The sequence below is a fragment of the Arachis hypogaea genome, chromosome 7 (genome assembly GCF_003086295.3).
Source record: "Arachis hypogaea cultivar Tifrunner chromosome 7, arahy.Tifrunner.gnm2.J5K5, whole genome shotgun sequence".
Taxonomy (NCBI): Eukaryota; Viridiplantae; Streptophyta; class Magnoliopsida; order Fabales; family Fabaceae; genus Arachis; species Arachis hypogaea.
Window position 1 is genome coordinate 18642778 of NC_092042.1, and position 19276 is coordinate 18662053.

The 19276-nt window shown below is 31.2% G+C and overlaps 1 protein-coding gene and 1 long non-coding RNA gene across 2 annotated transcripts; one reads left to right on the forward strand and one right to left on the reverse strand.

Annotated features, from left to right (window-relative positions):
- Nucleotides 1-2155: 2155 nt before the first annotated feature.
- Nucleotides 2156-3997, reverse strand: LOC112702712 (uncharacterized). The gene is made up of 4 exons (XM_025753864.2): nt 3844-3997; nt 3548-3682; nt 3252-3422; nt 2156-2473 (listed from the first exon to the last, which is right to left on the reverse strand). The coding sequence occupies exons 1-4, from the start codon at nt 3922-3924 to the stop codon at nt 2366-2368; spliced, it is 495 nt and encodes a 164-aa protein (XP_025609649.1). The 5' UTR covers nt 3925-3997; the 3' UTR covers nt 2156-2365.
- A 7869-nt stretch (nt 3998-11866) lies between these two features.
- LOC140174206 (uncharacterized) lies at nt 11867-13952 on the forward strand. The gene is made up of 3 exons (XR_011863439.1): nt 11867-12169; nt 12760-12845; nt 13089-13952. It is a non-coding gene; the product is annotated as an uncharacterized lncRNA (long non-coding RNA).
- Nucleotides 13953-19276: the final 5324 nt, after the last annotated feature.

Consider the following 19276-nt stretch of genomic DNA (forward strand, 5'->3'; position numbering starts at 1 on the left):
TAAATTTATCGATATATCACATTTTTTTATGTTGAATAATTTTTTTATCTAATAATTTTCTATTAAATTCTGATAATATTTTATACCTATTTATTTTGTTGGTTGATTGAGTAAGTATGTAGTTGTTTAAAATTTTTATATTAGTCGTTACAAAATTTTTATGCTGGTATGCACTAAAATTTATGTTCTCATTGCTCAATAATTTTGCTAAACATATTTAAAAAAAAGAAAAAAATGATAATAATAAAAAAAAGAAAAAAAATCAAATAAAAAGGAGAAAAAAAAGTGATCATGATAATAATGAAAGAAAAAGAAAAACAAAAATGACATAAAAAAAAGTGCGTTTACGTAACATTTATTAGACTTAATTGCACAAAGTACTTGGTTGCTTAATGTTTTTGTCTAAGAAAATCATATTTTTTTTAATAGAAAAAAAATAACGTTGAATAATTTTTTGAAGCAAAATAGGTATACTAAAGGAGTTAAAAAAACCTATAATATAATGTTGAAGAAAAGTTAGAATCCCAATTTTTTTAAAAAAGAAATTAAAAAGTTATCATATCTCTGCATATATCCTATCATATTAATTATTGGATTACATCTCAAAATAAAAAATTTGTATATCCGATCCAATTTCATTAATGTAATCTTTCTAGTTCTGATTAGATCAAAGTTCTAACTAAATCTAGTTCGATCTATGTATAGCCCAAATTATTTTCTCTCCATTTGGATCAACATAAACTAACAGTCGAGATCAGAGAATGGAAAATTGACGTGCGTGAAAGGAATATAAATATAAAATTTATAAGGATAAAGTATTAAATTGGTTTATTATGTTTCGGCGTAATTTTGTTTAGTGTTTAAAATTTAAAATATCGTATTTGAATTTAAAAAAGTTTCATTTAATTTTAATATAGTCTTATAGTAAGATAAAAATTAAATAATTAATGAAATATTCTACATGACAACAGTACAAAAATAAGATCGATAATTTAGAGAATAAATATAAGCTCTAAAGGTATAAAATTAACCGTTGATATATCAATACATTTATTTATCATTCTCCTTAGTTCTATAGAAAATATTTTATTTAAATTGTAAGAAAAATGATAAATAAATATATTGATGCATTCACGGTTGATTTTGTGCCTCTAAAACTTGTACTTGTTCTCCAAATTATCGACCTTGTTCTTATATTGCTGTTATGTAGGACATTCCGTTAATTATTTAATTTTAACCTCATAGTAGGACTACATTGAAGCTAAATAAAATATTTTTAGATTCAAATAGAACACTTTAAACTTTAAAGACCAAAACAGAATTACATCCAAACGTAGAATCAATTTAGTACTTTATCCGAATTTATAATTAATAATTTAAAATATAAAAATAGAATTTTATTATCCATTTTTTAGCATTATTTCAAAGCTATAATACTTTATAAAGGATATTTCTAAAGATACTTATTAATCACAATATTACATGTATTACAAATAAGATATTTTAATGAAAAGCATAGTGTTTTCAAATTTTTTATACATTGAATATATTAATGATAGGATGAATGAGTGATGACAATATTGGCACTCTTATATTGCTCTTTTTGATAATATCATATTATATATAATTTTTTTAATATGTATTGTATATTTCTAATTTTCTATGAATTTATTATTATATATAAAAAAATATTATTATCAAAATAGAAATGACAATATCTATTTTTTAAAATAATATATTGAAAAAAAAAAGCTTAAGTTTTCTACTTTTATTCGATATACTTGTAACTTATAAGTAAGTTCTGCGGCATTAACATCGTCTCATGGAAGAGAACCAAGTAATAAAATTCATTCTATCATTTTATGTAGGTCAGTGACTTCAGTCCCCATCAGATTCATCATCTATGAATATTAATATGATTGAATAATCCCCCCAATCCCTCTTCGAGTAATTTACCAATAGATACATTTTCTTAATTATTATTTCTTGCTTCTATCCCTTTAACGTTATTACACCCTTCACTCTACTCGAAATTAATTATTTATAATATTGATATAAATAACCATTTATAAATTAAAATAAATATTTCTGCTTGAAATAATAATTTTTCTATTAACGAAATACTTATAATAAAATAGAGTAGCATTCAAAATAATTTCATTGTTTAAGTTCATTCATTATTTTATTTGATAATATATATCCAAAATTAACAATCATATTACGATATACCCACACACGACGACGACGTTGATCATAAGATCCATTGGACCCGATCTAACCCAACCGGCTTAAAGATGACAATGATCTGAACTGATCAAGATAGAAATTAAAATAAAGTTGTTTTTATTTGGATCGGATAAGGCCATTATTGCTTTGGAAGTTCCCTCCAGTTTTTGATAGCTTTAGACATCACTTGTTCTACTACTTGTGCATCCATATGACCATCATCATCATCATCACCTTCATTGTGCTCCTTCAATATCAATATCAAAAACAATAATTAATCATTGGTCTCCGTGTGCCACACAAATTGTCACTCTTAAGTTTCAAGTATTATTTATTTATTTATTTATTTCACTTTTGTCAATAACAATGACTAATCTCTTAGACGATTCTTTTTATATATACATAAACTGTTAAAAAAAAATAGTCTAAATTTTTAAAAATTTTAGTAATTTTAGCTAGCAATTGACTAATATAGATATTAAATTGTCTTTCAATAAAATGTAAATGTAAGTAGTGTTGATCTATGTATGTAAATTCTGATAAATATATGTAAAAATTATATATTTTACGTATGCAAATTGCTATAAATATAAATATAAACTATTATTGACCTAAAATAATAATATTTATTAGCCATTGTTGATATTTAAATTAGTTAATGAATTTCAAATGTTGAAAGATGATTGTTATAATTAAATAAGAATGATGATTCAAAATTCTAATTTATCTTTTTAATTATTTTTTAATATTTAAATAGATAAAAATTTAAATATACAAGTTATTTTTTAAAAATATTAAAAAATAAAAAATTAGAAGAATGAGTTAGAACTCCTAATTATTTTTAATTAAATAATATGCATCACAAAATTAAAATACCAATCATCTACAAAATTAGGTAATTATTATTCAAATAAAATTTTTATATAAAAATAATAGTTAAAAATTATTAAATAATTTAACATATATAACTAAATTTCTCAATGTAAGTGTCAACATCTAAATTATTATAAGAGTAGTTTGCATACCTTGATTCCCATTGCTTCTAAAGAAAAGGCATCTACACAAGAAACCCTAGCCTGGAGCACTTGAAGGCCAAGCTCTTCAAACGCTTCCAATATGAAAACCAACAACCCTTTGCAATTCCTTTGACTCAGCACCCTTATCATGAACCCCTCCTCTTGTGCTTCAACTTTAAGCTGCATACAAATAATAATACATCAACACCTTCAACTGTTTATTTATTGAATTATATATACGAGCACTAAATAATTGAATTAGCATTTATTAGGCATTAGCTAGGTAGTTATATCATTATATGTACCATAGGCATGGGACCATGGTCAATGAAATTTTGGACTGAAGAAGAACAAACTGCTAACTCATCCAATTCTTGTAGCTTTTTCTTTAGACTTCGTATATACTCTGATGCATCCAATATCACTGATGTTTTAAATACCTGCAAAAAAAAAATCATATCCCGATCAAATTCCCACTAATGTAAAGAGTTTATCTCACTAATTATCATTAATTCTCCTTAATTGATTAGAATAAAGAGTCATTTATTCAATAAGTAGAAAAATGAAGCTGAATGCAAAAGAGTGTGGTTTGCGTAATCACCGCATGGGATTTAGTGATTGATCGAAGATGTTGAAGGTTCCTATGAAATAAACCTGTTCTCTTGTGAACCCTCGAAACCATTCTTCTCTATCTCTTTTAATTTTTTTTCCTCCCTAGACTCTCAATTGAAGAATATATATAGGCATACTAATACTAATTATATACATTTTAAAAAAGAAAAAAAATTCTTTGATGTATCATTTGTGAAAGGATATATGAGAACGCGGAATCTTGGTAGTCACGTGTGATGAGTATTTGGAATTACAGTAAGAACTGTGTTAACTTTTTTAACTTATGTTGTAACCTTAGCTTGTGTGTGTGCATTTTTATTTATTTATTTATTTTGTGAGAGAACCGATGCAACTTTGTTTGTTCTTGTCATGCTAATTAGGGGCTTAGGGACTTGTTTGATGCCGCGTTAGAATTTCTTCACAGAGTCCACATGTGAACCATCGTATAAGAACATTTTTACACCTATCTCTTTAATTTTACACAATTTGTTTTATTAAATTTCGGATATGTACGTAATCTGTCTAATTAATACCAAATAATAACTCAACTGTAATACACAAATTTCAGTAAATGTCTTGTCCATTAACCACAGAATATAATCGCAAGTAATTAAGGTCGTGAAAATTGAATTGGCGATCGAATCATTAAAATTAGTGGTTTAAGAGTTTAAAGGTTCAATTGAAGTTTAACCGGTTGAATCGAATATAATAAAATAATATATTTATATATAAAATATATAATTTTTTAAAAAGTATAATTTTTTTTATATTTTAAATCAGTTAACTGTTAAAAATTTAGATGATTCAATCAATTAATTAGTTTTTTGATCGTTTTATTATTAATTTTTTTAACTAAATTGATTTAGTGATGATCGATATTTTATTAATTCAGTTGAATTAACAAATTCGGTCCTATTCCTGTATGAATATCTGGAGGGGAGCTCGACTGTTGAAAATCGATATCGAGTTGTTATTTTCAATGTCGATCTATGAGCCTTGGGATAGCCCGAGTTTTTCGCCTAGGGATCGGAAATGTGCGGAGTATGAACAAAAAAAGCGGAATGTACCTGCAAAGGCACTCCGAAACTTAGGTTAGTATTAAAAATTCAATGTGTTTCTTTAGGATAGGAGATCATACCTTTTATAGGTGAGAGTACAAAGATGAAAGGTCGGTTACATTCCTACTTTAATTTATTGTCTGAATTGAAGAACAGTAATGAGGGTAATATCCGGTCGAGCATTTTGACTGTAGAATGTAATCCATTGAACTTGTGTAACGCCGAACTATAACATAAATTTGTCGAGTTATGATTTATAATGTCGAATTATTACGTCGGATTTATAACGGCCGGATCAGGTCCAATTTGCAAAATCAAGTAATAATAGATATATGGGTTGTTTAATTATTAGCTAGTATGGTATTCCAGATTTTGTAGTAAATTATATTCTTTACTCACCAAAAAATAAATTGTGTTATCATTGACCAGCATATGAAAAAAAGTCTCACATTAGGGACCAATACTTAAAAAAGAGTGTTATAAGATTTTGGATTCTATCTCTCACTATATGAACTAGTTTTTTTGGTGATAATAATTCTCCCAAAATCTTATAGCTTATTATAGTGTTATTCTCGTTAAAAGTTGGCCAACTAGAAAAAACTACTTACAGAGAGTTCTAAATAGTGGAAAATTCTCGCTGGCAAAAAACCGAGTGAAGTCCCACAGAATAAAGTCATTGAAATGTCAATTCTTCAACGAGACTAATATCTAAAAATGTCCTACATCGGAGAACTAACACTTAAAAGACTTTGAACTTTTCTATCATAAAGCTAATTTTTGTGGTAATGGTTCCTAAAATTTTTGTAGCTCATTGATTATGATAGAGTTTGTTATTGATAGGTGTACTTATTGATTTGTGCATTATTCACACTACCAAAATAGATTCTTTTAATTTAAGAAATTAACAAATAATTGAAGTCTCGCTGGTAATAAAAGTATGAATAACAACGATTCAGAAAGAATGGAATACAGTTAGCTATGGAAGTGTTTAAGGAAAATAGATCAGCAATAATTTGCAAGGTGTAGTGTGAGTTATGTGTTAGACTAAAAAGAGAAATATGTTTTCAAAACTCATTATTGTTATCCTTTTTTGTATATTTATTATTATAAGAATCATGATGCTACTTCTCCTAAAAAATTTAATTTAATAAAAACAAAGAGAAAATATAAATAATTATATCTCTAATATTTTTTTTCAAGAAGAACTTTTTTTTGAGTTTGTTTAATTTTTTTGTATAGGCTTTAATTTTTTTTATTTGTCTCATGTTATTTTTTTATTTACTAAAAATCAAATTTTCAACCTTTTAAATATAGAATTCTAATACTGTGTCATGATGTTAATTTTTTAAAATTTAAATTTATAAAAAAATAGTATAAATAATTATATCTCTAATAATAAAATAAATATAAATGTCATTGTAAATTTCATCATCCTTTATTTTAGGTTTAAATACGATTTTGGTCTCTAATGTAGAGGTTGAAATTTTATTTCGTCTCCAGTCTTTTTTTGTTACAAAATAGTCTCGAAGGTTTCAGTTTGTTTTAAAATCGTTTTTTTACCAAATTTTTTATTTTTATTACCAAATTACCTCTAACTAAAAAAGATATAAAATAAAATAAAAAAAAGAAAAAAAAAGAAAGAAATGGAACCACGAGAGGAAGAAAGAGAATCGGGAGAGAAGAAAGAAAATCGGGTGCGGGAGGAGGGGAGGGAAGGGAAGAAGGGGGGAGGGAAGGTAGTGCCGCCGCATTGCCGTCTGTGATGGAGAGAATGGAAGGAAAAACCATCACACACACGGATGAAGAGGGGGGAGACAGAAAGCAAGGGAGAAGAAAGAGATCGGAAGGGGAAACAGAGAGCAAGAAAGGAGAAAGGGAGAAGAGAGCGATCAGAAGGGAGAGGGAGACCGCGTTCAGCGTCGCCGCTGCCGCCACTCGCGTGCCGCTTGCCGTTTCTGCTCTTCTTCCTCACTCGGTCGTCGATGCTCCTCGTCGTTTCTGCTTTTGCTTCTACTTCTGTTTCTGTTTTTGCTTCTGCTTCTGGTTTTGTTTTTGTTATTGTTCTGATTTAATTATCTATTGTTGTTGTTGGTGTTGTTCTTCTAATTATTGTTGTTTTATTGTTGCTGTTGTTTCACTGCTTCTGCATTCTGTTTCTGTATTCTGTTTCTGCCTGCTTCTGTTTCTGTATTTACTTGTGTTTCTGCACCTCTGCATTTGGTTTACTTTGGGAAAGAAGGGAGAAGGGTATTTTCGTCCGAATGACAATTTTAAAATAAACTGAAACCTTCGAGACCATTTTGTAGCGAAAAAAAGGCCGAAGACAAAATAAATTTCTGGCCTCTACGTTAAGAACCAAATTATACTTAATTTTCTATTTTATATATTATACTATTAAAAAATTTTAAATATACTTAAAATACTAGTGTTCTAATAATTTTAATAATTAATTTTAATTAATATGTATTATATATATTTTTTATAATTGAGATCAATAATCAAAACAATTGACATAACAATGTTTCAGCTTTTCAGGTACACTTCAAATTTTTCCAATACTAGCAGCATAGTGATAAATAAACAATAAAAATAATAAAAGTGAGTTATCTTATCATTAGTCAATTAAACAAGCCATAATGCATGACACATCATATCATACATATATATACAAAAGTAGAAGCGTGTGGGGTCACTAATATGGTAACACTATTTACGTTTCTGAAAACAAACATTCTTGTGCAAATGTGAATGTAATAATAAAATGATGAAAGAGATGGTGGTGCATTTGCATCAGTGTGTGGTTAATTTATTTAAATAGGATGCTTGAAAAGAATATAATAAAAAACGTATGATTAAGACACAAAATCCATTGTGTCAATACTGCTAAGTTTCAAAAACATTTTACAGAATTTTATTGGGTGCCTTCTTTGGATGCCTCCAATCCATCCTCACGGGGAATGGATTCTCTCTAGTTTCATTTTCTCTCTCTGATCTTGATTTGGCTTCTGTTACAAAAAGTTAAATTATATTTGGTTTTAGTATAGGTGCTGTATTATTAATAAAAATAAAAGTGTGCAATTTGTTTATTGTTTTTCAATTCCTAATCAACCCAAATGGTACAATTGTACAAACTTTTAATTTCGAGTTGTGTGATCATTTCTGTTAGTTTTTATCTGATTGGACTACGAAATGATTAATTAAAATGCTAACACAGAATCTACAACATAAATAAAAGGTGAAAACTCATGTGCAGTCGATTTCATATAAAGTTGATAGTTGAGAATCGTTAAATAATTTGACTGATTTAACTAAATTTTCATCTAATGGCTCTCAACTATCAATTTTACGTAAAGTCAATTGCACCTAAATTTCTATCTAAAATGATAGGAAAGTAGAGTTGGAAATTATTATGTGGTGGCATTTATTATTTTGTGGGTACCATTTCAAAAGAAATTTAAACCGGTATGCAGAAAATCAACCAGTGTATTTTCGTCTTAATTATAATTTTTTAATCTAGGGCACACTTATCAAAATCTCAACGTCTCATTGTAATTAACTGCCGGTAATAATAGAAAAATAATAATCTAAATTATTTTATTTAAGTTAATTTTTATAATTTTACGTATGTAATATTTATAATTATACGGCTATTATATTTAAAATTATTCAATTATTCTAATTATAATTAAATAATATAAAATAAGATCATCTTAGACTATTTTAAAATAATTTTTTATCAATTATATTAGATATATATTAAAATTAACTATTAGTATAAAATATATATTAAAATATAAAATATATATTAAAATAAATTAATAATTACATAATAATTAATTTTAATAGCTGATTTTAATATATAAATATTATTTTTTATTTTCTATATGCTTAAATGAAGTTAACACAATCTACTTTTAAGCAATTAACTAACTAGGAACCCATTAAACTAGATTGTCGATCCTGAGTTTAATAACTACACTCAATGACTGAAGTGAAGTTAATCTTGTTGCTTACCTTATATAAGTAAAGATTCAAATGTTAAAATTGTTAAATTTATTAGATTTATATCAGTGACTAGAACACCAAATAAATAAAATAGTAACGTATATTTTTTATTTCTAAAATTTGTCAAAAATTTTAAAAATATTCTTAAATTTTATTTTGTTTCAATTTTATTCAAAAAAAAATTTATTTGTATTCAGTATTAATTACATGAAAACTAAATTTTAAAAAAATTTATGACTAATCCAACAATAATACATGATAAATATGTTTAATTTGTTTATATTAAAAATTATTTTTGTAAAATTATTTTTGAGTGTCATAATTTATTTTAAAAATTAGTCATTAGAATAAATTTGATTCAAATAAAAAATTTTTAAAATAAAATTAAAATAAAATAAAATTTAAAAATAAAAAAATACTTTACCCTAAATAAAAATAGTGCACTTGTTAGACGATATTCTTTAACAAAAGATCCTATTGCCTCACAAATTGTATGACCTCAAGTTTGGAAGTATACACTCTCGAATACATTAGGTAAAAGAGAAAGCTATGAATGTATATGTAGATCTGACCCTCATATATATTATATATCTAACTTTATATATCACTACTTAATCATTTCATTATCTTACAGAAACTTCATTAACTTACAGAGAGTACTACCCTTTAAACATCCAAAATATTTTAATTATGAAATCACTTTTTTTAAAAGTTTAAACTGATAAAAAAATAGATAAATAATTATATTTTTAACATATTATATTAAAAAATAATTTTTTTTAAATTTTAGCATGAAAATTTTTTTTATCTTATATTATCAAATTTTAAATTTTTTAATCATAAAAATTTTAATATTATATTATAAAATTGTTTCTTCTTAAAACTTAAAATAATAAAAAAATCATTATTAATCTTTTGCGGGTTGTAGCGCTCAATGCAGGATGGATGAAAAACCCTAGATGAGAATGTTGGCGTGGCAAGAAGGCACAAAATCTATATAGGCCAATGTGTATCTATATTATAGACTATAGTAGTATTGGTATATTTTCTTTTATTTCCTGAAAAGAAAACTGTGCACATCACATGTACACCAAACCTAAGTGACATTACATACATATATTCCATTGGAAGAGTGGTGCTTATTAGATGATAGCGACGAAAGCTTTAGCATTCATGGGTCCAATGTGTAGTACATCGTGTACGCGCAAGAATCTGCTTTGCTATGCATCTGTTTGAAAATTAAGTTTTAGTTCAAGATCATGACTACTCATCTACTCGGATATATATATGTGTGTGAACCAAACTAATAACAGTTGCATGTCGTTGGGCTGTGGAATATTCTATCCACACGTTGGGAATATGCATGTACACTACAAAAAAAAAGTTTTATGGTCACATTTCTTTTGTCACGCTTTAAAAACGTAGCCAAAAGTGGTCAATAGTCACGTTTTTATGAGGGTGACGATTGAATGGAGACTTGATCACGTTTTTTCTTGTTATGCTTCAAAAACGTGGCAAAAGAGGTCAATGGCCACGCTTTTATGAGGGTGGCAATTGATTTGAGATTGACCATACTTTTTTTGCCACGCTTAAAAAGCGTAGCCATAGAGAGAAACAAACACGCTTTTAAAGTGTGGCGACAAGGTTTTGTTATCGGGGCATTCTCAAAGTGTGGCCATTTCCTACAACTGTTTTGGCCACGCTTCAAAAGCATGGCCAAAAGGTTCCAAAAAAAAAAACATTTCAAAGAACTCCTTTCAAAATTACTGAGCTGCAATTGCACATCATCTACTCTTCCAAACTTTATCTTTCTCCTTCTTACACTTGCCCTATCTCGTTTAGATAACCCTAAGCCCTCCACGAAGTGATGATTAACCCTAACCTTAACCCTGTCTTCATCGTGCCTCACCCTAACACTCTCTTCATTGCGCCTCATGAAGAACCCCTAACCACGATGAAGAACATCATATCGAAGAACCCCAGCACTCCACGAAATAGCACAGCACTCTGCGAAGAATGTCGCTGGTGTTCGCAATGCCTTCGTCGTCAAACCCTCTTCTGGCACCCCTAACCCTCCTTTGAGTTTATTCTCTCTTCTCTCGCCACTCTCTCCCTCAAGCTCGCTGTGTCTCACCTTTCTCTCCAATATCTCGCTTCTCTCGCAGCCGTTTCAGACTCAAGCTCGTCGCGCTCTATCATTATCGCAAGCTTGGTTGCGCTCTGTCACCGTCGCAAGCTCGTCTTCTTGCTTCGGCCGTCAACGCTTTCTTCACCATGAGTTAGTCCTTAGGCAGGTGAGTTTCATCTTCCTTTGGCCCTGTTATTTCTTTTTCAATTTCGTTGCTATAAGTCATCAATATATCTTGAATGTGTTGTTGAAAGTTGAGGTTGTTGCTGAAATAATGATTCAGCTAATTTTGTTTTGATGTAAATATATTTGGAGAATTGGAATTTAAGTTTTTGTTGTTGAAAGTTATTTTACTTGAATTTGTTGGTAAAAATTATCAATGAATTGAATTTGTTGCTACAAGTAGAATTTTGCGGTTGTAAGTTGAATATGATGCTGAACATATCACTGAGTAAATTTTTTTGTTGCTGGAAATAGAATTTGTTGCTGTAAGTCTTTCATTTTTTCTTTTATTAGAATCTTAAAAATCCTATTGTATGTGGTCTTTTAGAATTGTCGAAGCCGAATACTAGGGATTTGGAATGGTATTTTTTCATTGTGCACGGTATTCTATTGCTGTAAATTTTTACTACACTTCGAACGTTATCATAGTTAAATTTGTTGTTGTAAGTTGTAAATGAGCTGAATTTATTGCTGCTAAGTTGAATTGTTGCTGAACATATCACTGAGCAATTTTTTTGTTGCTAGATAACGGCACTGTTCTTTTAAGTAGCAAGTAGGTTTAAACTTTATAATCAAACTAGTGGGATTTATTTTAATAATTGTAGTTTTTAATATATGAATGTTTTAAAAGTGCATGAGTTGGTTGTGGCTGTGTTGTGTTGAATATGTTAGTTGAATTGTTTTTCATTGTTAAAAAATGAAATACGTTGTTGTCTTCTTATTAAGGTTGGTAAATTAGGAACTGGGAGGATCAAATTGAGTTAGATGGACAAGTGATTGAATTGAGTTACCGTGACTCATAGGGGTTCTATTCCCTGGTGGAAATTGTTGAGAGGAAGCGTAGAGAGAAGCTCAGCCAGCGCTTGATTGCTTTATCTGCCCTTGTTCCTTGCCTTAAAAAGGTACCATTAACTATGTCCTTGTTCATGAAGATAAGAGTTTACTGCATTAATTTTTCCTTTCACAAATCACAACTCTCTCTCTCTCTCTCTCTCTCTATATATATATATATATATATATATATATATATATATATATATATATATATATATATATATATATATATATATATATATATATTGATCAAAGGATACACAATCTTGTTTCGTCTTTCTTCTCAGCCCTTTTAAGAAAATATAACAAAAGATTCTAACATCATTCTTTGGTATTTCCTAATCTTGATGATTGGAAAATATGACTGGAAGCTCATGGTCATGTACATATAATATTTCCTACTTGTGTCTTAAAATGTTTAGCACAATATCATATTTAGTCCATGTCATAAAGATTCGACAAAATTTTAATGTTAGATGTCGAGGGATTACCACAAAATAAGACTTTGTTGTTATTTTCGTCTTGGTCGTCTTAAAATATTTTTTGATTTGCTGTCTTTAAGTTAGTGGTTCGCAATTGCTGTTTCTGTTCACATCTGCTTAATGTTTGTGTCGTTAAGGTTCTTCTCCATTTGAATTGCTGGTACTGTTTGCTTCAGCTTGATGTTCATTGATCACTAGTGTTCACTGCATCGCTATTCACTATGGTTCTTTGTTGTTCGCTGCTTTTCCTTTATCAATCAAGGTAACATGTTTTCGTTGGCCTTAATTAGATTATTCTAGTTCTTTGATGTGTATCTTTTTCAACAACTAGGGATTTAGTCTGCATGACTGCATCCCACTAATTTCTTTTTCTTTTAAGTATATAATTGCAATGGTGTTCCCAATTTCTATAGCTTCACAAAAATCTCAATTGGAATTGAAATATGAATTCTGTTGTTTGATGGATTGATTGAGATGTGTTGTTAATCATTGCTAGTTGTTGCAGGTTGGACTCTGTTTGCTCTTGTGCTTTCTAGACTCCGTTTACTCCTATGTGGAGTTTCTTATCCATGTCCATAGGCAAATCTAGAATAAAATGACATCATAACCAAGATCTGCTGCTTCATTTTTGTAAGCCTTTAGACCTAAATGATAGAGCAAACCTAAGCCCCAAGATTAGGTGAGATTCTGCCCATTTATGCGCATTCATTTGCCTTGCGTTTGTGAAAGGAAAACCAGAAAATACGTTTTTGTTATTTAAATTTTGTTGACGTACATGTATAAATTAGTTTATGTTCGTAATAGTTTGATATTATCCCATACCAATTGGATTCTTGTCCCATACTAGTGATGCAATTTTTTCTTTCAAAAAGTACCTTCCAAAAAGTTAAAGCTTTGTGCCTGCTCCACCACTAGTACCAGAAACATTTATTGATGGAAATTTTTGCTTTGTTGACTTCAATAGATGATTGATGGCACCTTTTTTTTTATCAAGTTTGTTGACATAAGATGGAGAACTATTGTCTCAAAATTATGATATTACGTACTTTGAAATTTTGATGCCATAAATTTGTTGCTTTTGCTCTTATCATTTTTGTGACAAACCATTAATATTAATTTGTGGAATATTTAGAATAGTTGAGTTTCACTTGTGTATACAAAGTATTTCTATGTTATAAAAATAGAAAATTTATTAAGCCAAGGAAGCCAAAGCAAGTTGCTATTCAGATTACATCTTAAAAGCAAAAAAGTTTACCTAAATAACAAAATACTTCGGACTTTACATGTCAAAATATTTTACAACTGAATTTCTTGGCTAAGTAAATGATATTGTTTAACATTATAAGTTTAGATTTCTTTGCTTCAGTGTGTGTGTGTGTGTCTATATATATATATATATATATATATATATATATGCATTTATCTTTTTCTGCAATGATATTATAATTTTTTTCATTGATATATTTTGCTGCTAATTTGCCGTTAATTTTAGCGGTGTTTTCTATAGTAACTTATCCATGAGCATGCCACAAATTATAAATATAAAACGTGGAACTGCTTTGCTGCCTTGATGCTATTGTGGCACTAATTATCTGTTATCGAACATTACAAAAAAAGGGGTTTAAAATGGCATTGATATTAAGGCGGTTTTAAAGAACTACTGTAATATCCAAATATTATGGCATTTTTTGTTGCTGTCGTAATTGGCTTTGTATATGGTGGCGATTTTGTTGATTATGGTGGTTTTGAACCGCTGTTTTCACACGTATATAAAATAAAAAACTGCAATCCCTAGTTCATTCAGCGAAACACATATACGACGCTCTCGATCTTCCTTCTATCGCTCCTTCGTCTCCTCCATGTAAAGAAGCTCTCCGACAATGCCGTTCTTCCCTCTAGCTAGGGCTTCTCCTCTCTCCGCCTGTTACAATCTCTCCAGGTACCTCTCCCTCTCAAGTTGAACTGAAACAGTTACTCTGTTAGAAAAGCTGAAACCGAAACTGAAATTCTATTTTATTTTGTTTTTTCTGTTAGTGCTGTAGAGACAAAGATTCCGGTGAGAGGCAAGGCTTTGGTGGCTACTGACCTCAGCATTTCGATTCCAGAAGGCACCTATGCCCGCATTGGTGATTAAATTACCGACTTCTTTGTTATTGTTGGGGTTACGGTTTCAAAATTGTTTTTGGTGCTAATTTTTGGGGGTTTTGTTTCTCTGCAATTGGGTCTTGCGTTGAAGCATTTAATTGACGTTGGTGCGGGGGTGATTGACGCCGATTACAGAAGACCGGTTGGGGTGATACTGTTCAACCAATCGACGACCTCAAGTCTTCTTTCGGATCTTGGATCTTCCTTCCTCTCTATCTCTCTCTCTCTCTCTAATCTCAGATCTTCTCTTGCTTACTTCTATTAAGTTGTTTCTCATATCTCAGAAAAAATATGTCATAGCTTAGTTTCACAAAGCTTACATCCTTATTTGCGATTACAACGTTCTTTCCAATTCTAGCCTTTTGTCAATAATACAGTCTCTGCATTTGTGACGAAAAAGAAGTGAGAACATATGAAAAGAGGAACCAATGGACAAATATTAAGAAAGTGAGAGTTGCAGCGTGTACTTGATTTTTGTATTTTCTCCTATCCCTATAGGAACTCTTCCCTCGGCTAATAGTGCTGTCACATTTAATTTTGTTTTGTACAAATCAGCACGAAGCATCACAATATCCTGCATTGACGAAGAGTATGTATTATGTATATTTCTAGTTTACAAAAATTTCTAAAATGTTTAACCTATGAATTTGAGAATTGCTACTGATAAATCAGGTGTTTATAGTAGTGCTAGTGAAAAAATGCATTGTATTGGTATCTTCTGTAACTAGAATTGTTACACGGAATCTTTAAGTAAACATACATTTGAGTTTATTCTAGATCTGATTCCAACCACACTATGCTCTATGAACGAACTATCCACAAAGCTCCTATGTGATATAATTGAATCAACAATTTGCATAAGAACAACTAAAATGTGAAATCTGAGATTTGATAGCAGAAAATAGTAGTGATTTCCATCCTTAGATAATAACAAAGGCATGCAATAATACATGATTTATGAATTTTCTTGTTTTTTGTATAAATTAATTAAGTCCATATCCATCAGCATGTGCTATGGTTTTTGTGCTTATTATTGTTGATTTCTTACAATATATGTTCATGTGAATACTAGACACTAACTGACCTTGCTATTGTCAATCTTTGATGGAGGTAGGTTTCTTCTTGATGTATACATTGGCTTTGCCGCATCATAAAAGCTAAACCTGGGTGGCTGAAAATTACACAATATTTTCTAAGTCAGTAAGGTTAAACACCTCAATCATAGAACAATCAGTAATTGGATTATATTTCGGAAACGCATATCAAGTCAAAGATATTGAATCTGGAAATATAATTAATTCAATAAATGGAAAGTATTTAAAGCCATATCATTGTTTGTTAACTCAGAATTGAAATGCATAAGTCTGAGGATAAAAACAAAAGGAAATCATTACAAGCATTGAACCCTAAGGAGGAGAAAGGTAAGGTGCCATAAGCTTTGCTAAGTCTGAACGTAACTTTACCCTTTCACTATCCAGAGCCGAAAATGCTTCGATTTGCTCATATTCTTCGTATTGGGCCTTGCCAAGTTGCTTTTCACATTCTTCTTGTTTGGCCTCAATGGAAATAATTTCTTGTACGAGCTTTTGGTTCTTATGTTGGATAGTGGTTAGAGGTGTTGCTATATCAGCCTTCCTCTTTCAAATTTTGGCAAGTTTCTCATTGATTTGAGCCAATTTCGTTTCATGTTCTCTTTCTTCCTTGTCATAGTAAGCTTGAGCAGAAAAGGCTTGAGAGATTCTTAAGTCAAACTCTTCACGGAAAGCTTTTATAGGCTAGAGAGCTGCTTTATCTTTGACCTCTTGTAGCTTATCTTGAGCAGATACACACCTGTTAGCAACTTTTATGAATTAGCTTATTATAGCAGAATGTTGGGATGGAACCTGGAGTTCAAGAGATGAACTTAGGACATCAGACAGAATTGAGTTCAAGGTTGCATTATTTGTCCATTCAGTGGGTGGATGATCCAAAAGCTTGAGAAGGGCCAAAAGTTGTTCTCGAGCACCAATACTTGGCTCAGGTGAGAAATTGGATGTAGAAGGACCTGTAAGTGCAGTGGAAGAAATGGGCACCTTATCCTCCTGAACAACTTAATTCAGAATGGTAACTAGTGTAATTAGGTCAGCATCTGTGGATTTAGAGACTATGCCCAGATCTCCAGACCCTAAACCAGGACGAGTCAGAAGTTTAGCATCCTTGAGTGGACTAGAAATTCTTTGTGGTAAAGGGATGGTTTTCAGAACTCGGGATGGAAAATCTGAATCAGGGGCAATAGTTTCAGGGACTCGAGAAGTAGAGTCAGAATCAGGAGCCACCTGGAATCCAGTAGAGGTTTCAACTTTGTTTAGTGGAGAAGAATGTTCGATACTTAAGATATGTGTTGGAGAATGGTGAGCATGTTCTCCTGTTACATCAACTATTTGGGTCTCAATTGAAATTGGAGGAGCTACCTGGAGAGGTTCAACAGATGCAATAGTTTGAATTGATGAATGAGATGCTTGTTGTCCTAAATCTTGTTGATATTGTTGATATGGTTGGTCAGGTGCAAGAGATGAAGTGATCAATTGAGCAGCAGTGACAGGATGAAATACAACATACATCAGTCGAGATTTACTCTGATTGAATTAATATATTCAAAGACAATATAATGTTATCGGAACGGGTCTTATTCTTCGAATCAACTGAGAGCCCGAATCCGAATCAATTGCATCATCTGACTTCGAGGATGCAGCAAGGAGATTTTGTTCACTATCATCAGAAGAGCTCTCGCTTGATGGTTGCAACTGTAATTAAAGAAAGATTGAAATCAAGATGATTGCAAGCAAAGGTGGTTTTCGAAGAATTTTGGTTAAAATGTATATATATAAATAAAGTATAGTTACCCTTCTGGAAGTCTTCGAAGGAGTCCGTCAACCTTTCTTTGGTAGTTGTCGTGAAGAAGCTGTGGCTTCGGCTTTCTTTTTCAGAGGCCTCTTGGGAGAGCCTCAGCAGTAGGAACCGCTCGGATAACAGAACTCTTGATTTCTTCCAAGGTACGACTATACTTAGAATAATAAGTAGCTCACCAGTCAAAGCAAGATTTTGGAATGAATGAGCTACGGACCTACGGTCATAGATAAGATGATTATAGCCATCTCTTTGTTGTTGATTCTTCAAGAGACAAACATCAAGCTCTTTCTTCAAAGCCAAAGTAACATGGCAAAAGGGTTTGCTGTTCTTGGGGAGTGGAGTTGGAATAGCTTGAGAGAGGCCTAGTTGTCTGGCTGTATAGTGAGGGGCATACAGAGTGGCTTTGAAACATTCCTTTTTGTGTTGAGGTAGCCCTGTTGGGATCACTTGCACAGCTAGTAGGCTTGCCCAACTCCTGTTGGCAAGCTCGCTCTCTTCGGTTCATTAGGGAAGAGGAGACGTTCGAGCCAGGCAGGACCACAATTTCAACGCAGAAAACGGGTGAAATTGAGGTCCTCATTATCGAAATTTTTATAAGAATGGAAAAGGGAAAAAATAGCCCAAAATTGATCTTCATCCGATTGAGCTTTTGGAAAATTTGGTTTGAAATTAGCCAGTCAAAAGTCCTCAATATGCTGTTTGTCTAAAACGCCACTTTCAAGCTTTATCGTATGTTTTTTGAAAATGGCATTTATCCAGAGTTGGAGAAGGCAGAGAAGACCTCCTGTACTAATCAAGTAATTGTTTCGAAGACAATTGACAAACTGGCCAAGCTCTTCAAAAATATGCCTTAGAAGTAACTTGGCCAAATTGAAGTTGTTCCCTTCATGAAAAAGGGCAGCAAGTAGGAGAAAAAGCTTCTGCATTTGAACACTTCAAGAGCAGAAGATTATTGCATTTAACCAATAAAATAAAAAGGCAACATGTTCATCATCTGTAACAGGGTCATTCTCTGCGCCCATGGTAAGCAATGAAGTCGTTGTAGGAAGTCATAGAAGCAATGATGTACTGCTGCTTGGGTTGCATGTTAGAAGTAAAATCTGGAGGGCTAATTGGGAGCCCTGTGATGGCAGCTACATTGAAGAGTGACATACCAATCATCCCACAAGAAAGGTGGAAATTGTTGGTAGTCCTGTTCCAGAAATTAGTTACGGCCCCAATCATCCAAGGAAGTATTGAAGGAGTAACATGAGAAAGTCGTAGAAGATCTTGAATCCCAAGAGCCCTCCAAGCAACGTTCTACGCTGGTGCAAGACGCTCGTGCCAGGCCATAACGTCAGTTCCACAAGAGGTGAGTTTAGGGTTATTCCTGAAGGGTTTTTGATTGGTAAAAAGGAGATGTCAAGATCCTGATTAATCAACAAGTCTTCCCCTTAAGCATTGGGAAAGTAAAGGAGTCGCTTGTTTTCCCTTTCTAAACCCTCAATGGGACCAACAAAACAATGGGTGTCATCACCTACAGTGAAGGGGATAAAAATTCTGGGATCATCGAGTTGGAGCTATAGGTCATCAATAACTTCATCATTGACCTGGTTCAGTACATGTTTACCTTTGTCCTGAGTAGTGACGTAAGATGAAGAAGCAGCCATTGGTGAGAAA

What these genes read in the sequence shown, in the direction of transcription:
- LOC112702712 (XM_025753864.2), bottom strand. Translation starts at nt 3,924, where the DNA reads ATGGTTTCGAGGGTTCACAAGAGAACAGGTTTATTTCATAGGAACCTT. An exon ending in ACCATGGTCCCATGCCTATG is followed by an intron (nt 3,423 to 3,547) that starts GTACATATAATG and finishes ATTTGTATGCAG; the next exon opens with CTTAAAGTTGAAGCACAAGA. An exon ending in TAGAAGCAATGGGAATCAAG is followed by an intron (nt 2,474 to 3,251) that starts GTATGCAAACTA and finishes TTGATATTGAAG; the next exon opens with GAGCACAATGAAGGTGATGA.